This window comes from Sinohyriopsis cumingii, chromosome 7, assembly GCF_028554795.1.
Source record: "Sinohyriopsis cumingii isolate HCF-2022 chromosome 7, ASM2855479v2, whole genome shotgun sequence".
NCBI classification, from domain to species: domain Eukaryota; kingdom Metazoa; phylum Mollusca; class Bivalvia; order Unionida; family Unionidae; genus Sinohyriopsis; species Sinohyriopsis cumingii.
Window position 1 is genome coordinate 47818975 of NC_142967.1, and position 26058 is coordinate 47845032.

General features: G+C 35.1%; 1 protein-coding gene across 1 annotated transcript in view; it reads left to right on the top strand.

Moving 5' to 3' along the window:
• The window catches only part of LOC149795158 (NACHT domain- and WD repeat-containing protein 1-like), a 73048-nt gene that overhangs the window by 12080 nt on the left and 34910 nt on the right, over positions 1-26058 (top strand). Inside the window, 14 exon segments of the mRNA XM_089963763.1 lie at positions 445-498; positions 4599-4717; positions 5246-5479; positions 10948-11150; positions 16361-16476; positions 18120-18331; positions 18611-18750; positions 20260-20355; positions 20357-20387; positions 20695-20897; positions 21547-21732; positions 22408-22550; positions 23334-23436; positions 23946-24158. Of these exon segments, the coding sequence (XP_089819889.1) occupies positions 494-498; positions 4599-4717; positions 5246-5479; positions 10948-11150; positions 16361-16476; positions 18120-18331; positions 18611-18750; positions 20260-20355; positions 20357-20387; positions 20695-20897; positions 21547-21732; positions 22408-22550; positions 23334-23436; positions 23946-24158 (2004 nt within the window). The 5' untranslated portion in view covers positions 445-493.

Here is a 26058-nt window from a genome sequence, read left to right on the forward strand (position 1 = left end):
ATAACAAGCTTCTTGTTCTTCTTGTATTCTACAGGAAGATGAAATAATAGCAGGCTTCATATTCTTCTTGTAGTCTACAGGAAGATGAAGTAATGACAAACTCCACATTCTTCTTGTAGTCTACAGGAAGATCAAAGAATGACAAGCTTCATGTTCTTGTATTCTGCAGGAAGATGAAATAATAATAAGCTTCTTGTTCTTCTTGTAGTCTATAGGAGGATGAAATAATTGCAATCTTCTTGTTCTTCTTGTAGTCTACAGGAAGATGAAATAATAACAAGCTTCATGTGTTTCTTGCCGTCTACAGGAAGATGAAGTAATGACAAACTCCACGTTCTTCTTGTTGTCTACAGGAGGATGAAGTAATGACAACTCCATGTTCTTCTTATAGTCTACAGAAAGATGAAATAATAACAAGCTTCTTGTTCTTCTTTTATTCTACAGGAAGATGAAATACTAGCAAGCTTCAGTTCTTCTTGTCGTCTACAGGAAGATGAGGTAATGACAAACTCCACGTTCTTCTTGTATTCTACAAGAAGATGAAATAATAACAAACTCCATGTTCTTTTTGTAGTCTACAGGAAGATGAAATAATAACAAGCTTCATGTTCTTGTTGTATTCTGCAGGAAGATGAAATAATAAGAAGCTTCTTGTTCTTACTGTAGTCTATAGGAGGATGAAATAATAGCAAGCTTATTGTTCTTCTTGTAGTCTACACCAAGGTGAAGTAATGACAAACTCCATGTTCTTCTTGTGGTCTACCGGACGATGAAATAATTACAAGCTTCATGTTCTTCTTGTAATCTATAGGAAGATGACATAATAGCAAGCTTCTTGTTCTTCTTGTAGTCTACAGGAAGATGAAATAATAAGAAGCTTCATGTTCTTCTTCTATTCTACAGGAAGATGAAATAATTACAAGCTTCATGTTCTTCTTGTAATCTATAGGAAGATGAAATAATAGCAAGCATCTTGTTCTTCTTGTAGTCTACAGGAAGATTAAATAATAACAAACTCCATGTTATTCTTGTAGTCTACAGGAAGATGAAATAATAGCAAGCTTCATGTTCTTCTTATATTCTACAGGAAGATGAAATAATAGCAAGCTTCTTGTTCATCTTGTAGTCTATAGGAAGATGAAATCATAGCAAGCATCTTGTTCTTCTTGTAGTCTACAGGAAGATGAAGTAATGACAAACTCCATGTTCTTCTTGTTGTCTACAGGAAGATGAAATAATAGCAAGCTTCATATTCTTCTTGTAGTCTACAGGAAGATGAAGTAATGACAAACTCAATGTCCTTCTTGTAGTCTACAGGAAGATGAATAAATAACAAACTCCATTTTCATCTTGTAGTCTAGAATAAGATGAAATAATGACAAACTCCATGTCCTTCTTGTATTCTACAGTACGATGAAATAATAACAAGCTTCATGTTCTTCTTGCAGTCTTCAGGAAGATGAAATAATGGCAAGCTGCATGTTCTTCTTGTAGCCTATAGGAAGATGAAGTAATTACAAACACCATGTTCTTCTTGTAGTCTGCAGGAAGATGAAGTAATGACAAACTCCATGTTCTTCTTGTATTCTTGAGGAAGATGAAATAATAACAAGCTTCTTGTTCTTCTTGTAGTCTGCAGGAAGCTGAAATAATACAAGCTTCATATTCTTCTTGTAGTCTATAGGATGATGAAATAATAGCAAGCTTTATATTATTCGTGTAGTCTACAGGAAGATGAAGTAGTGAGAAACTCCATGTTCTTCTTGTAGTCTACAGGAAGATGAAGTAATGACAAACTCCATGTTCTTCTTGTTGTCTACAGGAAGATGAAGTAATGACAAACTCCATGTTCTTCTTGTAGGCTACAGGAAGATGAAATAATAAGAAGCTTCATGTTCTTGCAGTCTTCAGGAAGATGAAATAATAGCAAGCTCCATGTTCTTCTTTTAGTCTATAGGAAGATGAAGTAATGAGAAACTCCATGTTCTTCTTATAGTCTACAGGAAGATGAAGTAATGACAAACTCCATGTTCTTGTAGTTTACAGGAAGATGAAGTAATAGCAAGATCCTTATTCTTTTCGTGGTCTACATGAAGATGAAATAATAACAAGCTTCATATTCTTCTTGTAGTCTACAGGAAGATGAAGTAATAGCAAGCTTCATATTCTTCTTGTATTCTACAGGAAAATGAAATAATAGCAAGCATCATGTTCTTCTTGTAGTCTACGGGAAGCTGAAGTAATGACAAACTGCATGTTCTTGTTGTAGTCTACAGGAGGATGAAGTAATGACAAACTCCATGTTCTTCTTGTAGTCTACAGGAAGATGAAATAATAACAAGCTTCTTGTTCTTCTTGTATTCTACAGGAAGATGAAATAATAGTAGGCTTCATATTCTTCTTGTAGTCTACAGGAAGATAAAGTAATGACAAGCTTGATGTTCTTCTTGTATTCTGCAGGAAGATGAAATAATAATAAGCTTGTTGTTCTTCTTGTAGTCTATAGGAGGATGAAATAATAGCAATCTTCTTGTTCTTCTTGTAGTCTACAGGAAGGTGAAGTAATTACAAACTCCACGTTCTTCTTGTATTCTACAGGAAGATGAAATAATAACAAACTCCTTGTTCTTCTTGTAGTCTGCAGGAAGATGTGATAATAACAAGCTTCATGTTCTTCTTGTATTCTGCAGGAAGATGAAATAATAAGAAGCTTCTTGTTCTTCTTGTAGTCTATAGGAAGATGAAATAATAGCAAGCTTCATGTTCTTCTTGTAGTCTACTGGAAGATGAAATAATGACAAACTCCATGTTCTTCTTGTAGTCTACAGGACGATGAAATAATAACGAGCTTCATGTTCTTCTTGTGTTCTACAGGAAGATGAAGTAATGACAAACTCCTTGTTCTTCTTGTACTCTATAGGACGATGAAATAATAACAAGCTTCATATTCTTCTTGTATTCTACAGCAAGATGAAATAATAGCAAGCTTCTTGTTCTTCTTGTAGTCTACAGGAAGATGAAGTAATGACAAACTCCATGTTCTTCTTGTAGTCTACAGGACGATGAAATAATTGCAAGCTTCATGTTCTTCTTGTAGTCTTCAGGAAGGTGGAGTGATGATGTGCACCATGTCTTCATTGTTGTCTATTAGAATAGGAGGATATTCCAAGTTTCGTCAAAAAATTATGCTTTTCAAAACGCCGTTTTCTTCAGAATAGTTTAGTACCGTTACCAAAATAAAAACAACAAATGTTAATAGGACAAAAGAAGTACATTTCATCCTCGAATTCATATCATGAACATTTTAGACTGCTTTATTTAAAGTCTTTACCGTAGTTTAAGGGGCAAAAGTTGTGAAAATATGTTTTATCCACTAACGTGCTAATAGGGTTGACGAACGAACAAACTAACGCGTAGGTATTAAAATCAAAATATGCCTAATGTTTGTTTTATTTTTGAATTTTCTTCTGCTCTTTACAATTTATTATGATTTTATATTGTTTCTTACATTTACTGGCGCTTACAACCAAACTGGTTTTTGGATATTATTTCCTGGATAAGAAGTCGATTCCTTCGTGACGATTCAGATAATGCTTCAAATATTGACGAGTTACAATTTGCACAAATACTTTGATTTTGTTGTTTTACTTAGTACTACCTTGGTTTAAATACAGTGTGTTAGAGTGGTGACATTTCGTATGGGTGTCCCTTGTTTCAACATAACTACTGCATACCTCCTTGATACAAAGAAAGTATAGGAAAAAAAAACGGGGGTGGTGATGCTGTGTCCTGTCCAAATTTAAGAATGTACGTGAACGAAGACATTCATTTCTCGATCGGTCTCATTAAATATCTCATTTGTTATTTATGAGTTCCATTTATCATTTACGTGTTCCGTTTGTCATTTACGTGTCCCATTTGTCATTTAAACAGAATTGAGCTATTAAAAGTTTTCATATGACCGTTATTTCTTGTTTAAAAAGATTTACCAATAAATTATATTATGTGGGAGAAAAGGTAGAAGTATCTAAAACTGTACAGACTTCGCTCATATATCTCCATGGTCACTTTGGAAAATATTTGATACTGTACATTGCATACCTTTTTAAAAATATTTCAGATTGGCATGACACAAAAATGACGTCTGAAGACACGATAATGCTTTAATAGGAACAAATACAGGACGCACCTGCTATACCTAACTAACTGCCAATGAACGGTGTAGTTTGCATGCAGATAAATATAACTAATGTGAAGGAATTGAAACCATAGAAATGTGAAAATAGAGTCTCGTAAATGTGTGGTTCTTTGTTTGACCATTGGAAAATGACTTATGGTGTTAGCATGTTTTTGAGAACCCTTCATTGACAACAATTCTTTTGTGCGAGTCCATTGCAAATATTGGCGAAAGACCGAGGAAAATTGTTATATAAATCACGTGAAAGGAACTTCTGATGTACTTCGTAATATCCGATATTTCATTAAACCTGATTTCGTTTTAAATGGAGTTTACATTATTATTATTATGATGATGAAGCATATTATTATTATTATTATTATTATTATTATTATTATTATTATGTTATTATTATTTAAAGCGATGTCGGTCAGAGTAAAACTGCAAGTGGCCCTGTTTCACTACAGCCAGCCCTCCATCATTCATCAACCCTTGCGCTACAGACACATACAGCTGAATTACAGACTCCCATAACAAGAGGTGAGTGTAATCATCACTTTATCACCGATTTAAGAAACATATCAGTATGTTTGAAAGTTATCTATATAGAGGTTTATTGCCATCCCGTACCCCCATTTGTGTAGCTATATGCATTGAATAGTAATAATTTGTACTCCCTGTTAAAGCAATTACGTTACATTGACAGAAATGTAAGAAATATGTACTACTTTAAAATGTTAATAACAGTAGTTGCGTTTTTCCCAATATTGGAGCATATGCAAAATGAAGTAAGCGCAGAAGTGCGCGAGTTCGAATATGTGTGTGTGTGTGTACTTCGTAATATCCGATATTTCATTATATATATATATATATATATATATATATATATATATATATATATATATATATATATATATATATATATATATATATATATATATATGTATTTACTTGAAAGTGCTTTTATGTCCGTAAACAGAAATTACCAATCAGCCATTCAAATAATCATTCAGTCAGTCAACTATCACATCACAGAAAACGCTCATTCTTTATTTTATGCTGCACCAGGTATGCTGCAAAGACAGAATACTAAAGAGAGGCTGTTAAGATCGTCAGCCATGTCAAAGGAAGAACGTTTAAATGAAATGAAAGCGAAGTTGAAGAAAATTAACGATATGAAAGCGACACTAATGCAGAACCCAACAGTGTCGGCATCTTACATGGCTCTTCATGGCAACGTCAACATTGAATGTCCATCATCTGCTAAGATCGTCAGAATTTTTACCAGTAGCACGTTCACAGGTGTTTTCTTTGCTTTATTCATATGCATTTTAAGATGGATTGTACTTCACAAATATCTTATTAATCTAACTTTGATTTCACAGTTTTCTATCTTTGACCTGACGGCGTCAGATTAGATCCTTCAGCAGAGTGATTATGGTGGTTTTAGATTTTTTGGTTGCTTTTCTAGATCACACCTCTATTCCTCCTCACTTTGATTTATTTTAGCAAGCAAGCCAAATACTATGCGCAACTCGTGGATTATTAGCATTAATCAAGCAGCTAGAGTCATATAGTGATGCTCAGCAGTAACCAACAAAACCGCTATGACATATTGTTGTTGGTTTGTATGTTTTACTCGACTTCTATTGTCTGTATATCCGCAACAGCACGGTTTATTCTTTGCGCTCGGAGTTGTTGGTGATTTTCTACTTCCGCAAATACATTATCGAATTCGACCGCGTTAAGGATTTTATCCTCGAGATCCACCGAATACAGTTTACTAATCGTGTTTACACTACTTTGTGCCGCTGCAAGTAGTTCTGAATAGACACGTATTTGTGTGTGTAATGGAATCGAAATTAATTTTCTAGCACCACACGAAACACCGGTTAATATCGATATAGCCTTAACAATAACTCCGAGTGGTGCACCCACTATGATTCTGTCGCAGTGAGTCCTGTCACACCAAGACCAACATTTGTTGCTGCTGAAAGCCCGCAAATATACTATACTAACAAGCACACGCGTTTGTATTTCGTTATCAACGCGGTTCTTTTTGTGATTTCATTTTGCAGTTGTTGCTCCGCTTCGATTATTTGTTCACGTCGGTAACATTGAGGATCCTTTCCTTCATACTTCTTCTGTTAATAATACAATTACAACCATGTCCGGACTCATCACGTCCAGGTGCATTACGCACACGCAGATCTAACAAATTGTCATTCTTTACTGGTACAAATGTCATACAATTATATAAAATATCTTCTTGGGAAATATTTAAATTTCAGGCGATTTCGCATCTGGGCGTCTAGCGTCATTTTCATTTAAAAACACCTATTACACCTGGATCTTTTGCTTCTAACGAACGTCTTTGTCCACTAACTATTACCCTAACAAGTCCGTCTTTGCTGAATAACATTGGTGATCTGTCCTTTTTCTTTTAGCTAAGTCAATGTTGGTGTTAAATATTTGTCAGCGAACATAACCGGAGTAGATACAGTGGTAAATTCCGCTTCGTCTTTGTAAAAGCAATCTCAGAGTAATTTTGCACCTGGTGGTGCAGTCAACGATTGAGCGTTTTTACGTTCACCTATGATGATTCCAAGCTGACCTTGAGTTGGTAATCCTACCGCTTGCTTTCTATTTGACTCTGAACTATACCGTATTTGAGTGTATATTAGAGTCTGATAACACCATTCTGAAGCAGATATTCGTCGAAAAGTGGGACAGAATTACAATAGACATTAAGATCCGCTGCCAAGTGGTCTAACACCCGGTCGGTAAATTCTGAAACCTCATCACAGTGGTCAGAATCCATCATCTAATCTTAAACACAACTAACAAAGCGTTAAAGAACCAAAGTGGAAAAATGTTGAACCATTCGAATTGAATCGCTTCGAACGTCTGATGATAATGACTTCGCATATATACTTTATTAACCTTACTGTCTAATTGGTAAGGTGTTGTACGTTCTCCACACTGGATGTAAGTTATTGAGCGTTGTTACTGAAACCCATTCAACAGAAAAACCACATAAGATGAATAAATACTTTACGGACTTGCGCACCTTTAAGATTTGAGACTGAGGTATATATAAGCCATTTACATCAGGGAAAATAAGTTGACCTCTTATTAAAGCTGCCAACTAATTACTTTTTTACTGGTGAAATCTCATTTGGAAGTAATATACAAAATTATTACACGTTGTGGCACATTTGCGATCTGTTATCCATTTACTGTTGTTTTTTTTTTTTGCGGCATTAGCATCATCGTCACACTCTTTGATAAACGCAACCGACACGCCGCTGTCGATGATTCCACCGTTTTCAGTGGTCTCAACATGTCAACATTAGACTTTTTAAATTTACCGGTTTGACCTTCAAAATCAAAAGCTCACCACCACAACCATCACGACCAGTAAATTCAATCAAATCCGCGTTCGTGGCAAACCATTTAGCTCCACATCAGCACCGAGTCCAGCTGAGTAACGTCCATAAACGTTAATTGACATTTTGTATAATATTAAACGTACTTTAATGTGAAGTGTTTGCGGGGTTCGTGGTGAGGAAACATTGTTTACTGCCTGTGCATGCAACGCTTCAACAACAAGATGACCACATGTTCGTGTATCCAACTGAGTATAGTGAGTAAAATAATGGTTTCGTCCAGGTCCATCACTGGGGCGCTAGTGCTCTTTGTTAAATAATTAACAACTTCAACGGGTGGTGCAAAGCCATATGAGTCAAAATACAGTCGATGTCGAGGTGTCTCCATATATGTGACCCAGTGAGTTCTGTTGTCAAATTTAGGTCGAGCGTACGTGGCACCATCGATGCAAGTTCATCTCCAGTAAAAACACAACGAAAATGCCTGGCTGATTCTACCATTAGTAACTCAAGATTTCTCAATGGGTGCATGACCGTCTGCGTTTTGTACTGGGTAATTAAAGACATATTCCCGACGGTATTCGACGACTTGTTCCTGGTATTTGATGGCATTTTCCTTTTTATAAACCTATCAAACCCTCTTCCCACTGCCTTTTTCAATGCCATCCTGGACGCAGTTCCGGCAGCCATTAACGCCTCAACGAGGATAATTCAAATTAATTGTTTTTATTGCGTTTATTTATTTTATTTTTCCCAGCTGATTCGCTAAGGCCGACCTTTACTTCGTGATAGGACATTATTATTTAAAGACGTAACAGGTTTAATTACTCTACCGATTTCCGCAGGTGTATCACCGCTCCGGTGGCCGAGTGGTTAGAGCGTCCGCCTCGGATGCGGGAGGTCGTGGGTTCTATCCCCGGACGAGTCATACCAAAGACTTACAAAAATGGTACTAACAGCTGCCTCTCTTGGCGCTCAGCATTAAGAGCTTAGTGTTAGGACTGGTCGGCCTGGTGTCACGATAATGTGACTGGATAGGACATCATGCTACATGTCTGCGGCATGGAGCCCCAGTGCTAGACATCACTATAAACCGCCGCATTGCAGACATCGTAGTGATATGAGTGAAAAATTGTTAAAGCTACGTTAAAAATCCAAATCACATCACAGCTCATCCGCAGGTGAATCGAGAGCACTCATTCGATAACTCGTATTCTCCAACAACAGAGTTTGTCAGAAAGTATCGCAGCATGATATCGATAACTATAGGCAGGTTCGACGTGAATTCGTCTTTGTTTTGTAGATGTTGTACCATTGCGGGTCAATCTAGGCAACCAAGGTAGTCGTTGGTATCATCTATTGCAATGAAACGAATTTCGTCTGTGCTTAGAGATTGCAAAAATCACGGCAGCATTTGGAACCGTTCGATGGTTGGAATATTGGCTGTGTCTACCTTGAATGACAAAATCGACGCTGGTATGACTGTGTTTAGATTTTTGAATCTGAACACATTGAGTGCATTCGGTTCATTTTGCAGTATAGATTTTAGATCGGTACAGAGATGGTACTGGTCCATTGTACGGAGTCGTAGAATCAATACGAGCATATAGGGCATAAGGCAAACTGTTTATAGATGGATGTACGCGAATATTGGAGAGAATTGCTTTTGCTCCTGGTCCGGCAGCAGATAAGGCAGCTCCTCCTCCTCGTGTATGCATGCGATACCTGGATATCGGATATCGGAGAGAAGACGCCATAGGTATCGACCGTCTACAAATATATCGGATACTGGATGTAATTCTGTCCGAAGATTGTCGGTTTCGCCTTTGTGGAAGATTTGCTATATCCGACGCATGCTTATCGTGGTATATGTTTTTTTTTTAGCAATGTGCATCTCCATTTCCTCTCCAGCAGATCGGAAACATCGTGGGAGGTCGCATATGTGTTCGTTGGAATCGTTTCTCCAACTGGATCACATTTCGACCACATTATGTTTCGAGCTTTTGTTGTGTATTTTTTATGGTAGTCGAAAAAATAGGCATATTTGTTTATTTCTGGAAATGAAGAATTTTGTTGCTATTTTTTTTTTTTTTTTTTTTTTTGCTTTTTGTTTGTTTGCTAACATTGTTTTTTATTATACTGGTTTGCAAGATAGTTGAAAAAGTATTTTAAATTAATAATCCATGGGTTGTACAGAGTACGTGGCTTGCTTGCAAAAATAAGTAATAGTCATTGGGGATAGAGGCGGTGACATAGAAAAGGAACAAAATTCACAAAGCGCCGTGATCACTCTACTCCTTCCGTTTCTTCATCTGTCAGTTCACCCATCCACTTGTAAATGACAAACATATCTCCTACTTAACAGTCTTCGGAATGCCATACCTCTCTCTCTCTCTCTCTCTCTCTCTGTATATATATATATATATATATATATATATATATATATATATATATATATATATATATATATATATATATATATATATATATATATATATATATATATATATATATATATATACATATATATAATAATAATAATAATAATAATAATAATAATAATGACTTTGTATAACGCCTAATCTTTAGAAGCTCTAAGCGCTTTACAACATTAGACAACACATATAAGATAAAAAACATATAATGATATGAGTACAAAAACAAACACCATGAAATTAGAAAACATCCTGCAAGTATCGATGACTCCGAATGAGTTTCAATGGTATTCCGAATGGTGGTCAAGCACTGTAATTCCAACGAATGATTCACTTTAATAAATGAATCCTTTCTAAAAATAACTTCCATTACTGACGTTTACTAGTAAGACTGCACAATTCCACGGAATAATTTTCTAACATAAATTACTTTTTCGTGATGCAATTTGAGAGACACATACTCCTTCCAGAATTATCTGAACTGTAAACAAGGTCACGTGGGTTAAACTAGTTTTAAAAAATAGATTGACCCGTCCTCTTCAGAAAATCCACAACCTCCGACTACATCATGTGATGTTTACTTGAACAATAGTGCAACTCAATCTTGAAACTTTATGAATGAATCGACGCACTTGGTACATGGCTCATCTTACAGTACAAACCCATTCATTATGATTATTAGTACTTTAAATATGGTTAACGAAGTTACACTTAAGAATTATATTCATGAATACTACTACTACTATACTACTACTACTACTGCTACTACTAATAATAATAATAATAGCAATAACAATAACAATAATAATAATAATAACAAAAATGGTATACATAACAATATATAAATACAAATTTACGTTCATACATCCATCAACACATATAATAAACTATGCATCAATAATAATACATAATATTTATGGGGGTTATATTTTCTTGCCAAATGTAGATACGACGAATGAGCGAAACTATCTGATGGAGCAAGCGTACCCGCAGCTGAATTCGTTCTGTCAGCAGCTTGGGTACGAGTTCCAGGTGGTGGACATGAGATGGGGTATTCGTGACGAAGCAACGGACGATCAAATGGGCACGGAACTTTGTCTAAAGGAACTTGGTCTTTGCCAGATACTCTCAACTGGACCAAACTTTGTTGTAAATATCTTTTGTTTTTTATTTGACGACCGGAGTTTTCCATTGTCTTTGTATCCTTCCTTCTTCATTATATACGTTATCCAATCAAATACCTTAGGAGAACTACTACTGTCTCTCAAATCCAGCCCACCCAGGTTAGGAACTTTTAGCCAAAATCTAAAATTATCTGCCAACCTAGGTGGTGGTCGGATAGAGTGATCTCTCCTTGTTAGGGTGATTGGAACCAAATCCCAAGAGTTTCTCAATTACAAATTCCGCTCGTGCCATGAATAACGAAAGAACTCGCAAAAGCCAGAAACTCTTTGGAAGATATAACATTTTAAGCTGGATGAATTTTTCACTTCTAAGGTAAGTATATTCCATCTACATTTCCAAATTGTTCTCTTCCTATGCTAATAGAGTTCCACCATTGCAATTTTCTAACACTGTATCGTTGTCACACATTTAGGTACTTGCACTGGTAGCCTATGCGACTTCACATTAAGTTCGGGCTATGCTTACTTTTTATCCGCTTGCAAGTCTCTATTGCTTATAGAAAACACATGTGTAATTCCACGACGACGGGTACATGAAAGTGAGTTTACTATATCAAAACATTCTTAGCGTCCGGGGAACCAAGCTGTAATGATTTTACTTGTAGGCCAGGATGAGCCAACCTCCGCCTTGCAGTACTGAACAGAAGTTCCGGGCCCAATCCCATTTGACTCCTTGTTTCTTTTCTATACATCACATGTTGGGTCTAGAGTTCTGACATCAGGTGAAACTTATCTATGGAAGATTCAATTTTGTATTCCTTCCACAATCATAATCGTTATGGATTACCACCACAGGATACGTCGTTATTGACGATTCCTATAGACCTTGCCACTTCCGGGTTCAACTCTATTTCAATTGCTTTTAGCGAGGGAAAGAACTGAGCGATAAGCCAAAGTACCCTCTCGCACAGACATATAAAAAGGGTCGTTGGGCCCTCGACTACAACTTATCCATGATAATCACAATACCAGTTCAAAGCCCCCCCACCCCACCCCCAAGAGTTTAGTCAATGGAAAAAGCGGCGCATATTCATAGGATGGTCGACTTCATAACAGAGGCACAGCATTCATAACTTTAAGAACAGCCATGAACTTACAAGGGGTGGAAAAAAGAGGCAATGCTCTCTATCCTGATCTTACAATCATGGCACAAGATATGCTTAAACTTTTATCATCTATTATTCTTTTTAATGATCATGTTGACGAAAGACGCAGCATATCACCATGCCTCTCAGTCTCAGGTACAGCGGAGAAATAAGAAACAAAGTCACAACTAAGTGAACGAATAAGAGAGGTTGATCGCATCACCAGCGTACCACGAGATCATCCCTATCTCAATGATATACATACAGCCCCCTCCCATTTGTACCCTTCTCGCAGATCACAGTGAGAAGAAGACTCCAATCTTTCATGGCTGAATGGGGACGGTTTACCATCATGTCATGTTAATCCAACAGTAATGCCTTGGGGCTCGGCATCACGTTCCGCGCATGTACTAAGCTTTTTGCCATATTTATTTTAGCTACATTGCAGCACTTATCAGTTGATCCTTAGCCTAAAGCGCATTCAGTCCAGCTGTTATGTTTTTGGGTTTGCGATGTAGTACAATAACGGGTCATAAGTTGTGTGATTCGTCTACAACAGGCTATAAACAACAGTTATATTTTGGAGCAAGTTATGATTCTACGTGTTGCTCTCCTTTCATTCTCGATCTTTTGCCAACAAAAAACATCTTGACCCTTGTGTCCTTTCAAGATTCGGTAGACTAGGTCTGACCTCTATGTGAAAGAGAGACGAATATATTCCACGGGAAAGATTGGAATTCATGCAATGGTGAGTTCTGTGCCTCTTTCGAGCCATCCATATGCTAGAATATTCATTCGTCAGCCCAGAATTGCTCATTACGGCAGCGGACGTCATCTTCCTTGGTCGCTTTCTGTGCTTTTATGTCAATGATTATGTGGGCCAAGTGAATACCGAATTTTGACAATTGGCCCAATTCTCTTAATCGGCAACCATTCGAGGATGCATCATGATGGCACTTGGGATTCGCATCGGCGATACCTCTGCAACCGCTCCCCCCCCCCCCGGCATTCACAATCACTACGGAAGCTAACACAGGGTTTCTGGGGGAGCAAGTTCCCTACCTTCTTCGGACTGATATAGGAGCTTGGCCGCCTCAGGATTATTGTTTATATCTCCACATCAGTGAAATGGATGCCGTATTTTGAACATCGATTAATGATGAATAGCGAACTTACCCAGGAATAGAGTTCTCATTCTTGCCCAATAACTTCTGTAGTGACTGATCTCAAATAGAAAAGTGGAATATTTGTTAGCCAGACCTTTGTATTATTGTTTGGAACCTTCTAATGCGGTGTCCTCAACTGCAAGCTATGTTTCAGTTTGACCTCTCCTAGGCTGGCTAATGTCTTGGCAGACTAATTGTTTTGCAAGCAGGAACTCGTACAAACGGAATGGCTCTTTTATGCCTCAGTTTACGGTAATTCTCGATGAGATCGACTTATGACGAACATTAGTGACAAGGTAGAATTCCAAAAGTCCCCGACAGATGGAGTCTTCAGTCGGATTATCTAGAAGCTGTCTCACATACATTAGACAATCGGAATTGGCATCTCCAGGATAAGAGGATGTATCTCTCTCAACCTCTTACTTATTCTTCTACGGTATTATGATTGGGTAACGTATTTAAGGAAGTAAACATTTTTCAAGTAAAATATTTTCTTTTGTGAGAATACTTACCTTATCACAATACACATGCACCAATCTCAGCCATCTTGCAGTTACATCAATATGGTGAAAGTGCCTTACACAACAGTATTGACTGATATATTCCTGGGATTTGGCGCCAATCCATGTACCAAGGGGAGATCACTCAGACCGACCGCCACCTAGGTGGACTGATAACTTTAAGCTTTTTAGCTAAAAGATTTTAACATAAAAGGGCTGGATTTGCGATGTAGTAGTAGTTTCCCTAAGGTATATAATTGGAAAGGTATGCTCGAAGAACATACTTGACTAGAAATAATTGGATTCACATTTGGCTATCAATGCAAAGCATATGAACATATGGGCTCAAATATAGCCGGACAATTTAAATGCTGAATAAAAATATATAACTCTGAACAGTTATTCAAGTGTTTGCATATTGGTTCAAAATTCAATTGAAATTCATCATGTTATCCCTTGTGTTAAATTCAAGACAATCGGTATAAATCTTGCAAGGCATAGTTAACACCACCTTTTTGTGAAGTATTTTGTTATTAAACATACTGTCAAACCTTTATTGTTTAATATAGCCCACCAAGTAAAATTTTCAAAGAATGTTGAGTATTTACAAATGTAGCCTTTTTCACGTTCTTCAAGATTAAGACAACGTTTTCCATTATGGCAACAACACTCAGAGCGGAAACGGTAGATTCTCAATTTAATTCATTATCCTAATAGCTCAGCGTTGTTACTACCAATAAATAATCCCAGCGGTATTAATCGTGCTAAGTAAAATATTCACCGCTTCCTAATTTGATAAACACGTGTCAGCATTTGACGAACTACCTTTGGCTATGGCTAAATAATGGCAATTGAAAAGTGGAAAGCTGACTATGCCACGGGTCTGATGGACACCAGATGCCGAGAAATACCGCAAGCTCAATCATCATGCGCCACATAACTTCGGGTATAATTTATTTCAATGCTTAGTTAGAAATTATGAAAAATACAGTTTCTTTTTAAATAGCTAAAGGTGACTCATTATATGCTGTCCTTTTAATCAACCAGAGCAATGTCAAAATTTTCACCCAGAACTGAAATTATTCTTGCGTATAAGAAATGAAATATGTTGTAAACTGCTTAAAATGAAGTTTTAATTGTAGATAGATGTCAAGACGGCTTAATGATAATGAGCAAAGACAAACTTTCAAGCATGCAATATTTTCTGGATGTTATGATACCATTCAAAATGACTAATTCGTAGAGTTAGCAAAGTGATACAAAGAACAATGTTTAAATCATCTTTCCTACGATCGTACAAACACAAATGCTTACACATTTATCGGTTAACCATTGAAAATAATTAAACAGGACCAAATTAGAATCAAATACATTTCATTGAAAGAATGGTGAATGGAACAATCTACCTACACATCACACAAGCAATCTAGAGAAGCAGTTCCATATGGAACGGTCGTTATTCGTAAGTTTGATGGCCAGAGGCAGGCATACATTGTCGACATATAAGCATCATGTGTACAATACATGCATGGATACAGATACGTTTTGAAATTGATAGACGTCTTCTTAAAATAGGCTTGAGTTGAGAGAGTAAGAACAAAAATGGAGATGACATACATTTAAGAAAAACTTTCAAAGAGTTAAAAGCGCAAAGAGATATAGTTTATGGATGGAAATAGATTTACAACTGGAAATTTAAGGATTTGTTGGAAATGGAAAACTGTGTACTTTTCAGTTTAATCAGAAAGGTTTATACAGTTGAAGTTTATAAACAATTCTCAAGACTGGAATTAAGACATATTTTATTCAAACTGAAACCAGAAAATAGGATTATGGTTAACAAGATAATTCATAGTTTCAATAATGCTTATCACATATCAGTAGACGTAACCCAATTGAAGCGAGGAACTACTACATTTTATTTTATATGACCAAAAAGCAGATTGTTAGGAAATAAAACGTATCCTACTATAAGATAAAAATTGGTTAGCTCCACATTTAATTAGTCATTAATTAGTCATTAAGCAAAACCTTTTTCATATGCTAGTACTTTCATTATCATGTAACTTGTAAAAATATATTAAAAGTACATTTATTGGACGTAACTTGTATTCTTTAATTTCTTTTACTGTTTTCGTTGTTACTGTGATCAGTGCCTGTAATGTCAATTTCATTTTCGGCAGATACTTCTTAGTTACCTACATACTTGGTCAATGATAATAAATATTTTCAGAAAAGACTTGGCACATTGGTTGACTCTAGACATGTTTCAGAAAATTCTCACTCTTCGTACGAGTTTTCGAGTGAATTTTCTCATGGCAATTATGTTTGTATTTTTGTTGTTCATGCTGAGTTTCCTCACTTTGCTGTGATTATTGGTTCTTGTACATGATCTGACCGAAAACTATAGATGTGCTCTTTTAGACACTTCTATCACACAAGTATGGGTACACTGCCTTTCCACGGACAATAGAAGCGGAAGAATTTGAGCAAATTGTGTCCAACATAGAATCACAGGAAGCTCTCGTTTTATGTAAAAAGTAAGTCTTCCCCTGCATTAATATTCTTACGGAGTTGTAAGGCACTGAGTGTTTAATTTTGGAGAGGCATGGATTTTAATTGTAAACCATTTCGTTCTTTCGATAGAAGATATTCTGACTTTGTTGTATGTCCATATCGTTAAGGTTATCTTTCGATATTATCCGTAGCCAGGCAAAGACGCGCACGTAAATAGCGAGATGACAAAATAGCGGAAGAGCCCTAACAAAAGAGCTTTGAAACAGTTTATTAAAGAAAACAATAATAAGTTACAAATATTATTATTTTCCATTATAATCCAGTTTCCCAAGCAAAGAAACAATTTCACAATTATTTGATTAGAAAATAATGATTACGATGGCATTTTCGTTTGTACTCTAATTTACAAAATTGTACAGTGTCACAAATGTTAGATATGAAAACTCTTAAAAATGAATTAGCATACCCTAGTGTTCGAGTATAAAGTTACAAAGTCAAATTATGGCCAATGCCACTTAAATAATCCATCAATGGAATAATTCCATAAGTAGGCACTATATCCTGCATTCTTTCATTCAGTTTAATATACCGGTATTTCTTCTTTTCTTCTAGTTCATATTTTGTGCAAATAAGTAGACGTTCTCTTGTGTGTGTGGGATATCATTTGTTATGACCAAAGATGGCATCTATTAATAATGATAATAAAGTAAACAAAAGCAATATAAGTTAAAGTGAAACATGTCTACAACGGACATATAAGGTATAAGGGAATAATTACATTTATCCTTTATATACCTATGTAGTTTTGTACATATATCTAAAGTGAAACAGATTTTCCGATATAATGGTAAAATATGGAAAAATGTTAAAACGGAATTAGCGAAGGTCAGAATGCGTTCTTTAACCTCGATACTTCGGAAGCAGTTACCAGAATCCAGTAAGAGCTTGATATTCTTTCAAGACACCCAGATGTCCAGTTAGGCTCTCGGGCTTTTATGCTGAGTAGGCCTCGCTAATGCACACAACATGCATAAACAAATAACTGAATGCAGAAAGTCAGCTTGCAATCTTGAAAATTTGCATAAAGTCATGCAATGCTAAACAGGTTTTGAGATTCCCACGCATTTGTATACAAACTTTGGTCTTATATTAAGCAAACCATATTGATCAGCTTTTGCATGCAAGCTTATATCCTTCACTTGTTTAGACGCAAATTCCGACACTAAACACAGCAATGCCCTGTGACTTGAAAAGTCTCAATTACTACAATCTAACAAACTACTAAAACTGTCTCAACAACAAAAGTTAAGCAGATTATTGCACACCCATCATATCATATCTGATCCAGTTCGGTCATACCAATATGCACATATCTTGCTGCTGACGTCATTTACTTAACACAAAGTATCATCTCATGGGCTTGAAATCAAGGCCAGAGTCACCAAAACCCTAATCAAGACTCAAAACCCACTAATGATATCGAAATATTCAGTTTGGTTTGGTTTGACTTAATAGTTTCAGAGATATCAAGGTTGTTGTCAGCCCAAGACCAGTATGTCCTCCCACGTCTTTCTCTTTGGGGTAGGGTATTGATGGGAAGACATAATTGATACCAGAAACTGAAATTTTTAATCTCAAGAGCATCTTATAAATTTCATTCATTCAGGTGGTATCATAGAAACGATAACGCTGTGCCACCAGTATACGTACTTGATGCCATCAGCGTCCATCTGCCTGACTTCCTTAGCAAGGACGAGGAAAGGAGGAAAGTCGCCAAGAACACATGGTGGAAAGAGAGTGAACTAATGCAGAGAGCGCTAGGGGAAACGTCTATGAAAATATTTGAAGAAGCTAAAGCCAGAAAATATGTCATGTCGAGTACGCATGCACCCTTTTGGTATCATTATCAACAATCAGTTTAATTTACAGTTTTAAAATGCCATTTAATAGATGTCAGAATAAAGAAAATCCACAACATTTTTAATATGACTTTTCTTGACTGTTAAGAAACAAACTCAATTCTTGAAGAATAATTATATAACAATAATAAATAATTGGCATTACCTATTAATTCATATTTCAAATATGAATTAAATTTTGTGACATTTATTTGATCCCGCACCAATGTAGTGTCTTCCTAAAACATTTTTAACACAGTAACTGAGGCTGAGATCACAATGGGATTGTTGTCCACTGAAAACAAAGATAAACATTGCATTTGGCTGACACGGACCATCAGAGACATTGAAAAGGAACCAAGCTCTGTCCTGCTGTCTCGCTACACAGGTAAAATTATATGAATGTGTAAATAAATATTTCGGCGTACTATCTATGACAAATTAATATCCTCTACACTTCATCACACATGCTTGTCATAAAAAAGAAAAAGCGACTAACACATGAGGCTAAATTTATTATAACAATTTGGTCGTTTCTTAAGCGTAACAGCTATCTTGTTTCGTCCTTGGCTTTGCTTGTTCACAAGAAGAAAGGCACAATACTATATACTGTGCTTGCGATTTCTACTGAATATCGCACAACAAAATTTACGTTACATACTCGTTTCATTTGCAAACTCATTTTTCTAGCAAGAAACACACGAAATGTTGCCAAATAGATAACAAAATCAGAAATTATACGAAAATATACAGTAATCAGTTTTAGCTTGTATTTTTCTGGACCACCTATGTAATTAACAAATTTACCACACCATGTCTTTTGTTAGGTTCTTTAAATTCTGACAACTATTCGCAGTTACTTGAGATTTAAAGGTTTAAAACTGGGTAGTCATGATAATGTTTAGATGCTTGGATTTCAAACGGTGAAAAATTGTTTTATCAAATTGGGACTAGAAAAGATTCAAATTAGAGGCTTGGTTTACCGTTCCTATTGATGGTATTAATAAAACACCATATTACTTTAAATGTTAAATAATTTTACAATTTTAGTTCAGATTGATACAAAATAAGAATTATTTCAGATTGATACAAAATAAGAATTTTTTCAGTGTACATACCTACTAAAATGTGTGAATATAGCAAGCTCTAACCAAAGGAATGCAAAGTAGCATACGTACATGGCGGTAGTAAGTTGTATTGGTTATTTGTGACGATATATTTATTGAAAATTAATATGTCAACTGTATCATTGATCTATTAACTAAAGCAATACAATTACTTTGTATTTAAAGTAATAACGTAAATACGGTCGGCAAAGTTCATACAATTAGGATATAAATTATATTCAAAGAGAGAGAGAAAGAGAGAGTAATCCATTTTCGTATATATGCACTATTTACTGTGTGCGGGTGTTTTGAACTTTGTTTATAATGTATATCCTTTTATTTATTTTAAGTTGTAATTATTTTTATTACGATCATATGTACTAATTATCAATGCTAGGTATTATACGAAATACTTTAGCTATATACAAATTATGAAAATTTTATTTGAAATGGGGCGGGGGGCTCAGATAAACTCACTGTACTCGAACAGTGGTTAGAGTAAGATTGTTTCTTTACATTGTCATAATTCTTTATAACTGTTGTGTCGTTTCTGAAGTAAAACGTTCTTAATCTAGTTACTTTCATTTATAATGACGTAGCTTAACCGTAATAAACTGCTAGCAGACATGGATTACCTCTGTGGAGATCAAGTAGAGAATCCTTCAGATGGACCTTGTATACGGGTGATCTAGGTTTAAAAAAAAGAAATTATTGGTGTTTTTAACATTTGTCAAACTATACATCTATTAATTTCTGAAGTTACCTAAATGTTTTGACATAGGTTAATTCTCTATTACAATAATGCACGGGCCCAGAAGAAAAACTAAAGAAAGTGAAAAACTTGTTGCGAACATTGAAGGAGGAGAGAATGGAAAAATGTCTGCCCAGTGATAGGATATTTGTCTTACACAATACATTGGACTGAGAAAGGTATGTATGTAAATTTCTGTTCGTACATGTCTTCATGCATTTAGGCATGCATACTTGCATAAGGGAACATTTGTTGATTTATGTTTGGGCACAACATTTCGGCAAATTTTTTCGCTCTTGTCCTGTGAAAGCAGTAGTTGTCAGTACATGTGTCATTTACTTTGCTGTGTTCTGTCAGTAATTAGATATTTATTAGCCGTTACATAGCTTCAGATCAAGACGGGTGCGCCTCAGTGAATTGAATTGATGATCAATGCATAGTACCTATACATACAGACATACTTATATTTATATTTTCTGATGTAAGGGGTAACGATGGAGGCGAAAGAACACAGAGAATACTTACAGAAGATGAGCAATGAATTTATATCCAAAATGACAGCAATGATTAAAACAGCCGTGGAAGAAAGGGCGCAGAAAGAGGATCCATTGATGGACGAGGTATACTGACATATCCATTTCTGCCAAACCAAACTTTATAGCTTCCATGGACAGGAGGAGAGCATCAAGGTAAACTATTCAGTTTTCTTAAGAATTTTTATAATCATAAAGCTTTGGTATGGTCTTTGATACAAAAGATGAATCAATAGATTTTCTTTTTTATTATTATAACAATCATGAAAATACATTTATTGTATGACTCCCTTATAATTTTATCACAAATTGTTCTTTTGGTTCCATGTGCATTTGAAAAGACAAACGTATTAGAAAACGATATTGCGCATTTGCTTATGGGAGAGCAAATATGCAATTTCTATTATTATTATTATTATTATTATAACATCCACGCTTGAGCATTTGTACAGTGATGTGTCAATCCATCTGTACGTGCATTCATCTGACACTTATTTTCCTTGTAACATGAACTCCAGCAAAATCAATTGATGGAAAGTAATCAGATTTGATAGATTGTTGTATAAGGATGATTAGTTCCTTGATGCATACCCCAGGAGGGGTCGGGATGGGAGTGAAATGCCATTTATTGCTGGTAATATGAACTCTTCCTTGTAACTTTGCTCCAGTTTGATAACACATCTCCAAATTTGTTTTTGAGATTTAGATTTGTTCGTAGCATTCTTGCTGATCGGTTAATAACAATGATTTGCTCATAGAACACTAAATATTTACCAAGGATTGAATTACAGTCATAACTTCGTGAATTTTCCTTAAAGATTCATTTGGCGGGGTTCACGCCATTTTGCAGCAGATCATGGGCTATAAATGGTGGCCAGTATATTTGGTGGAAGAAGAGCCCTGGGAAAACCCCAGACCCATGGGAAATTACTGGCAAGCTTTATCCGATACCCACGATGGGCAAGCCAGAATCGAACTCACGTGGACAGAGGTGAGATGACTGTAAACTGTAAAGGCGATCGTCGTAGAACAATCAACCGTCCGGGTCCCCTTGCATTATAGGAGTCTTGCACTATCACTGAGTAACGTCTTAAAGGTTTTTCCTTACAATTGAAGAAGTTTCAACCCTTTCATTTAGATCAAAGGGTTTTCTATTTATTAAATTTTAAAAGTAAGATATATTTTTTTTTATCGATTCCACTATTTCTGTTTATGGCAAAAATATTGACATATAACAAAAGAGATAAGGTAGATTCTGAATTTGAGGAGAGATTTCGGGAATTTAGTGAAACTGGAGTCTTAACCCCATTTACAATGAACAAGGGAAGGTGACCATATTTTGTATGATTTTCCAGGAGTATGAATATATTAAACAAAGATTTCAGATTATGAATGAAGGCATAAGCGGTGGATGGGGGTCAATGTTATTTTTTTGTGTAGGAATATGGAATTTGTCTTGCAACCTGATGCTGACTGGTTGGGTGAATAAATCTGATATTGTGTGTTGGGAGAATATATACTAGAAAAAGAGAGGTGTTACTTTCAAAATGCAGACAAAAGGGTGGGGATGGCGATGAAATGGGCAAAACTAAAATGTCTCGATAATTGCGATTACTTCCACTTATATTTGTTATTACTTTTGCTATTATTATTATTATTATTACAGACCATTGAGCAATACACTGATAGTGCAGCTACGCTTCCACTTGTTATCTATGGACAATCTGGGTGTGGCAAAACCTCGATTATGGCCATTGGGGCAAAGGTTGCCTATGACCATTTGAAAGGCAAAGCTCTTGTGGTGTTAAGGTAGGTGTTTCTTTTAGGGAAGAAATATTTCCTAATTTATCGATACAATTGTCAAAATATATTTAAATTAATGCATCACACACAATCATGCAATTCAAATTGTTTACCGATATATATATATATATATATATATATATATATATATATATATATATATATATATATATTACTTTCCAACCCTTGCCTGCACATGTGTGAAAGTATGTTTGTATGGGTATAGTCTGTCTATAAACCTCGTACCCTTGCATGTTTATGTGTATGTATGCAAGAATAGCATTTGTTTATAAATACTTCTACCCTTATCTTTGGATAGTAGGATATAGGTGTGGGATAGTAGATCAACAAGCAGGTGCTGGATTGTAGGGTGTGTGTTGGATTGTAATAAATAAATGACTGCTGGATAGTGGGGTGTTTGTTGAATAGAATATAAGAAAGTGTTACCATCACATTTCACATATGATGCCATTATTTTGTTTTAAAAATAAAGTCTAATACTTTGATAAGTTTTATAAATTACAAGACTGACCCACTTGAAAGCTTGGCCTCTTTGTGTTTGAGAGTAGATAAGCTCTATTTCAATGTTACTATCACCCGGGAATGGTAACGTATTTAGGAAATAATTTTGCACACTTTTATCATCACCTCGGATTGAAATAAATACAGAGTTTAATACAAATATAGTCAATCTAAGCGCACGTATATTTGAATGTAAAGATTCTTCCATATGACTTTGGATATTGTTTTGTGGTCATATAGTTGTCAATCAATGACTATATTTATCAGATTTTTGGGGACAACTGATGAAACTACATCGGTAAAGGCGCTCCTCAAAAGCGTTACAATGCAAATCAAGAAAATATATGCTGTGCCAAGACCAGTGCCTGAGGTAAGGAAATATTTCCATGATCTTACGATCGTTGAAGAACATGGATTGCATCCATTATATATATATATATATATATATATATATATATATATATATATATATATATATATAGCAAATGAAATACATTTTACGACCAAACACATATATTATCTTTCGTATTGATAGCTTTTCTTTTTCGTATAATTTAAAGGCGAGTTATAGCATATAATAATAATATTTGTTGTTGTTTCCTCTATTTCTATGAAATGAACAATATCGAAGTATATTAGCTTTAAGGTAAATACCACATAGTAATTGCATTTTGTCCCTCAATGCGCTATCATTATTGTTTTAAAATATGTTTAAGCAATCGTCAAACTCTCTGGTAGCATTATTCAGAAAATCTGACGAAATTAATGTTTCAGTCTGATTTTTCTTGCCAATAGTGCCACAATAAAATAGAGATAGTTTTGGACTAAATACAGTCCAACATTTCGTGACGGAAAAAGAATTCATCTCCAATTTTGTAGGTGTTCAACGAATTAGTGGAGGACTTCCATGCTACCTTGATGTTTGCAAGGGCAAGCAAACCTTTAATTATTTTCTTTGACTCATTGGACCAACTGGATACCGGAAACAATGCAAGGCAGCTGGCATGGTTACCTAAAAAACTTCCAAATTATGTCAAGATAATCGTTTCCACTCTTCCAGATGAAAACTATGAATGTCTTCCAGTTCTACGGGTAATAAATAAACTTCTATATTTTATTATACTTGTTTTTTTGTGTTGTAGATAGGTGTGTAGTTTTTATTAAATTTACTTATGACAAATCAATAATTTGCATCATTTATTTCTCGCTTTTGCTACTAATGTTGTATTAAATGCCACATAGATTTCACACACACACACACACACAGATATATATATATATATATATATATATATATATATATATATATATATATATATATATATATATATATATATTGTAACGTGCTCCACCCCGGGGTTAATTTCCCAGTGCAAGCTCCCTTATATTTAGAAAATTTCTTCCTGTTTCGATGGTTCGGCAATCCTCAAACTGAGACTTTGAATTGGTTGCAATAGTATAATGTACTGGTAGTACATAGTAAGTCGTCTGATAACAGACGAAATCCCTGTAGAAATAATGGCTTCTTATACTAGCTACTTATCTGTGAGGAGATTATTTATCTAAGTATATAAACAACATAAAATCTGAATGAGAAAAATAGAGGATTTATTTTAGTCTTAACATGTCAATAAACACTTCAATATAATAGAATTCACATATTCTCTTCATAGTCAATACATAAATTAGTATAACAGAACGTGCATTTACTTATAACCAGCAGTCTCGACAGTTAGTATTAAATAATAATATTGATCAAATATAATTTACTGTAATACTTTTATAATGTTTAGAGGGGTAACATTAAAATCCCAATACAAATGGATTCAAATAAATAGAATTAACAGGCGAAACGGGTGACCATTTCTTTTACGATAAAAATATAAAGTCATACAAATGTACTGAAATAGCGTTATGGAGGCCCTATATCCCTACGTAAGAGTATTCAACACTATCTTTGGCTTTGATTTTCCCTTGGTACATAAACTTACTATTAAATTTTTATATTGCATAAATGAACGTATATTTTCTAATATTATTATTTCTGCTTAGAGAATGATAACATTCCCTATCACTTTTGGAAGCCGATAATATATTGTAGTTGTATACGAACCCGATGCCGGTTGAAGGGAAACTGACTCGTTTGCGCGACACCCATATTTATAACCTTCGGTTGCACTACACAGTGTAACACTCCGCCAAAATAGTACATATTGTTAACAAATATTAAGACTCAGTAAATACTAAATATCGTTAAATTATTGAGATACAAAACAAACATTAAATGCTAATTATATTATTACAATCTTGATCGCAAACGTATGGTCAAACACTAGAATCCTTGTGTCACACGTATAAACAGTAAACATTGGCCTCCAAACAAGTTGGTGGTGCGGTAAAATTAGAACATGTACCATCCTAATGCGTTATCCTCGCAGGTGAAGGTAAGTTCATTATTTTCTTGTTGAGCATAACTTATTCTACGTAAAAACTAGTTATATCAACGGTTTATTGCTGTTCAATAATGACTGCATATACCGCGTAGTGGAAATCTGAGGTGCCTCCAATACGTAAATTGCCTCCAAAACAAAGATGGCGGACATCGTGAAATACATTGAACGTTGTACATAATATCAATCATACAGAACATTTGTTTTGTAATACATCGAACTTAACACAGTCTCAGAATATCCAGTTGTATATGAAACTAGTATATGTGTGATTTACAGCATTGAAATAATGTAAACCAATGATATAACACATTGGAGGTGCCTCCTCCTCCAGTATATAAAGTGCCTCCAAAACAAAGATGGCGGACATTGTGAAATACATTGAACGTTGTACATAATATCAATCATACAGAACATTTGTTTTGTAATACATCGAACTTAACATAGTCTCAGAATATCAATCTGTATATGAAACTAGTATATTTGTATTCATGTAAAATTCGTAAATATATATATATATATATATATATATATATATATAT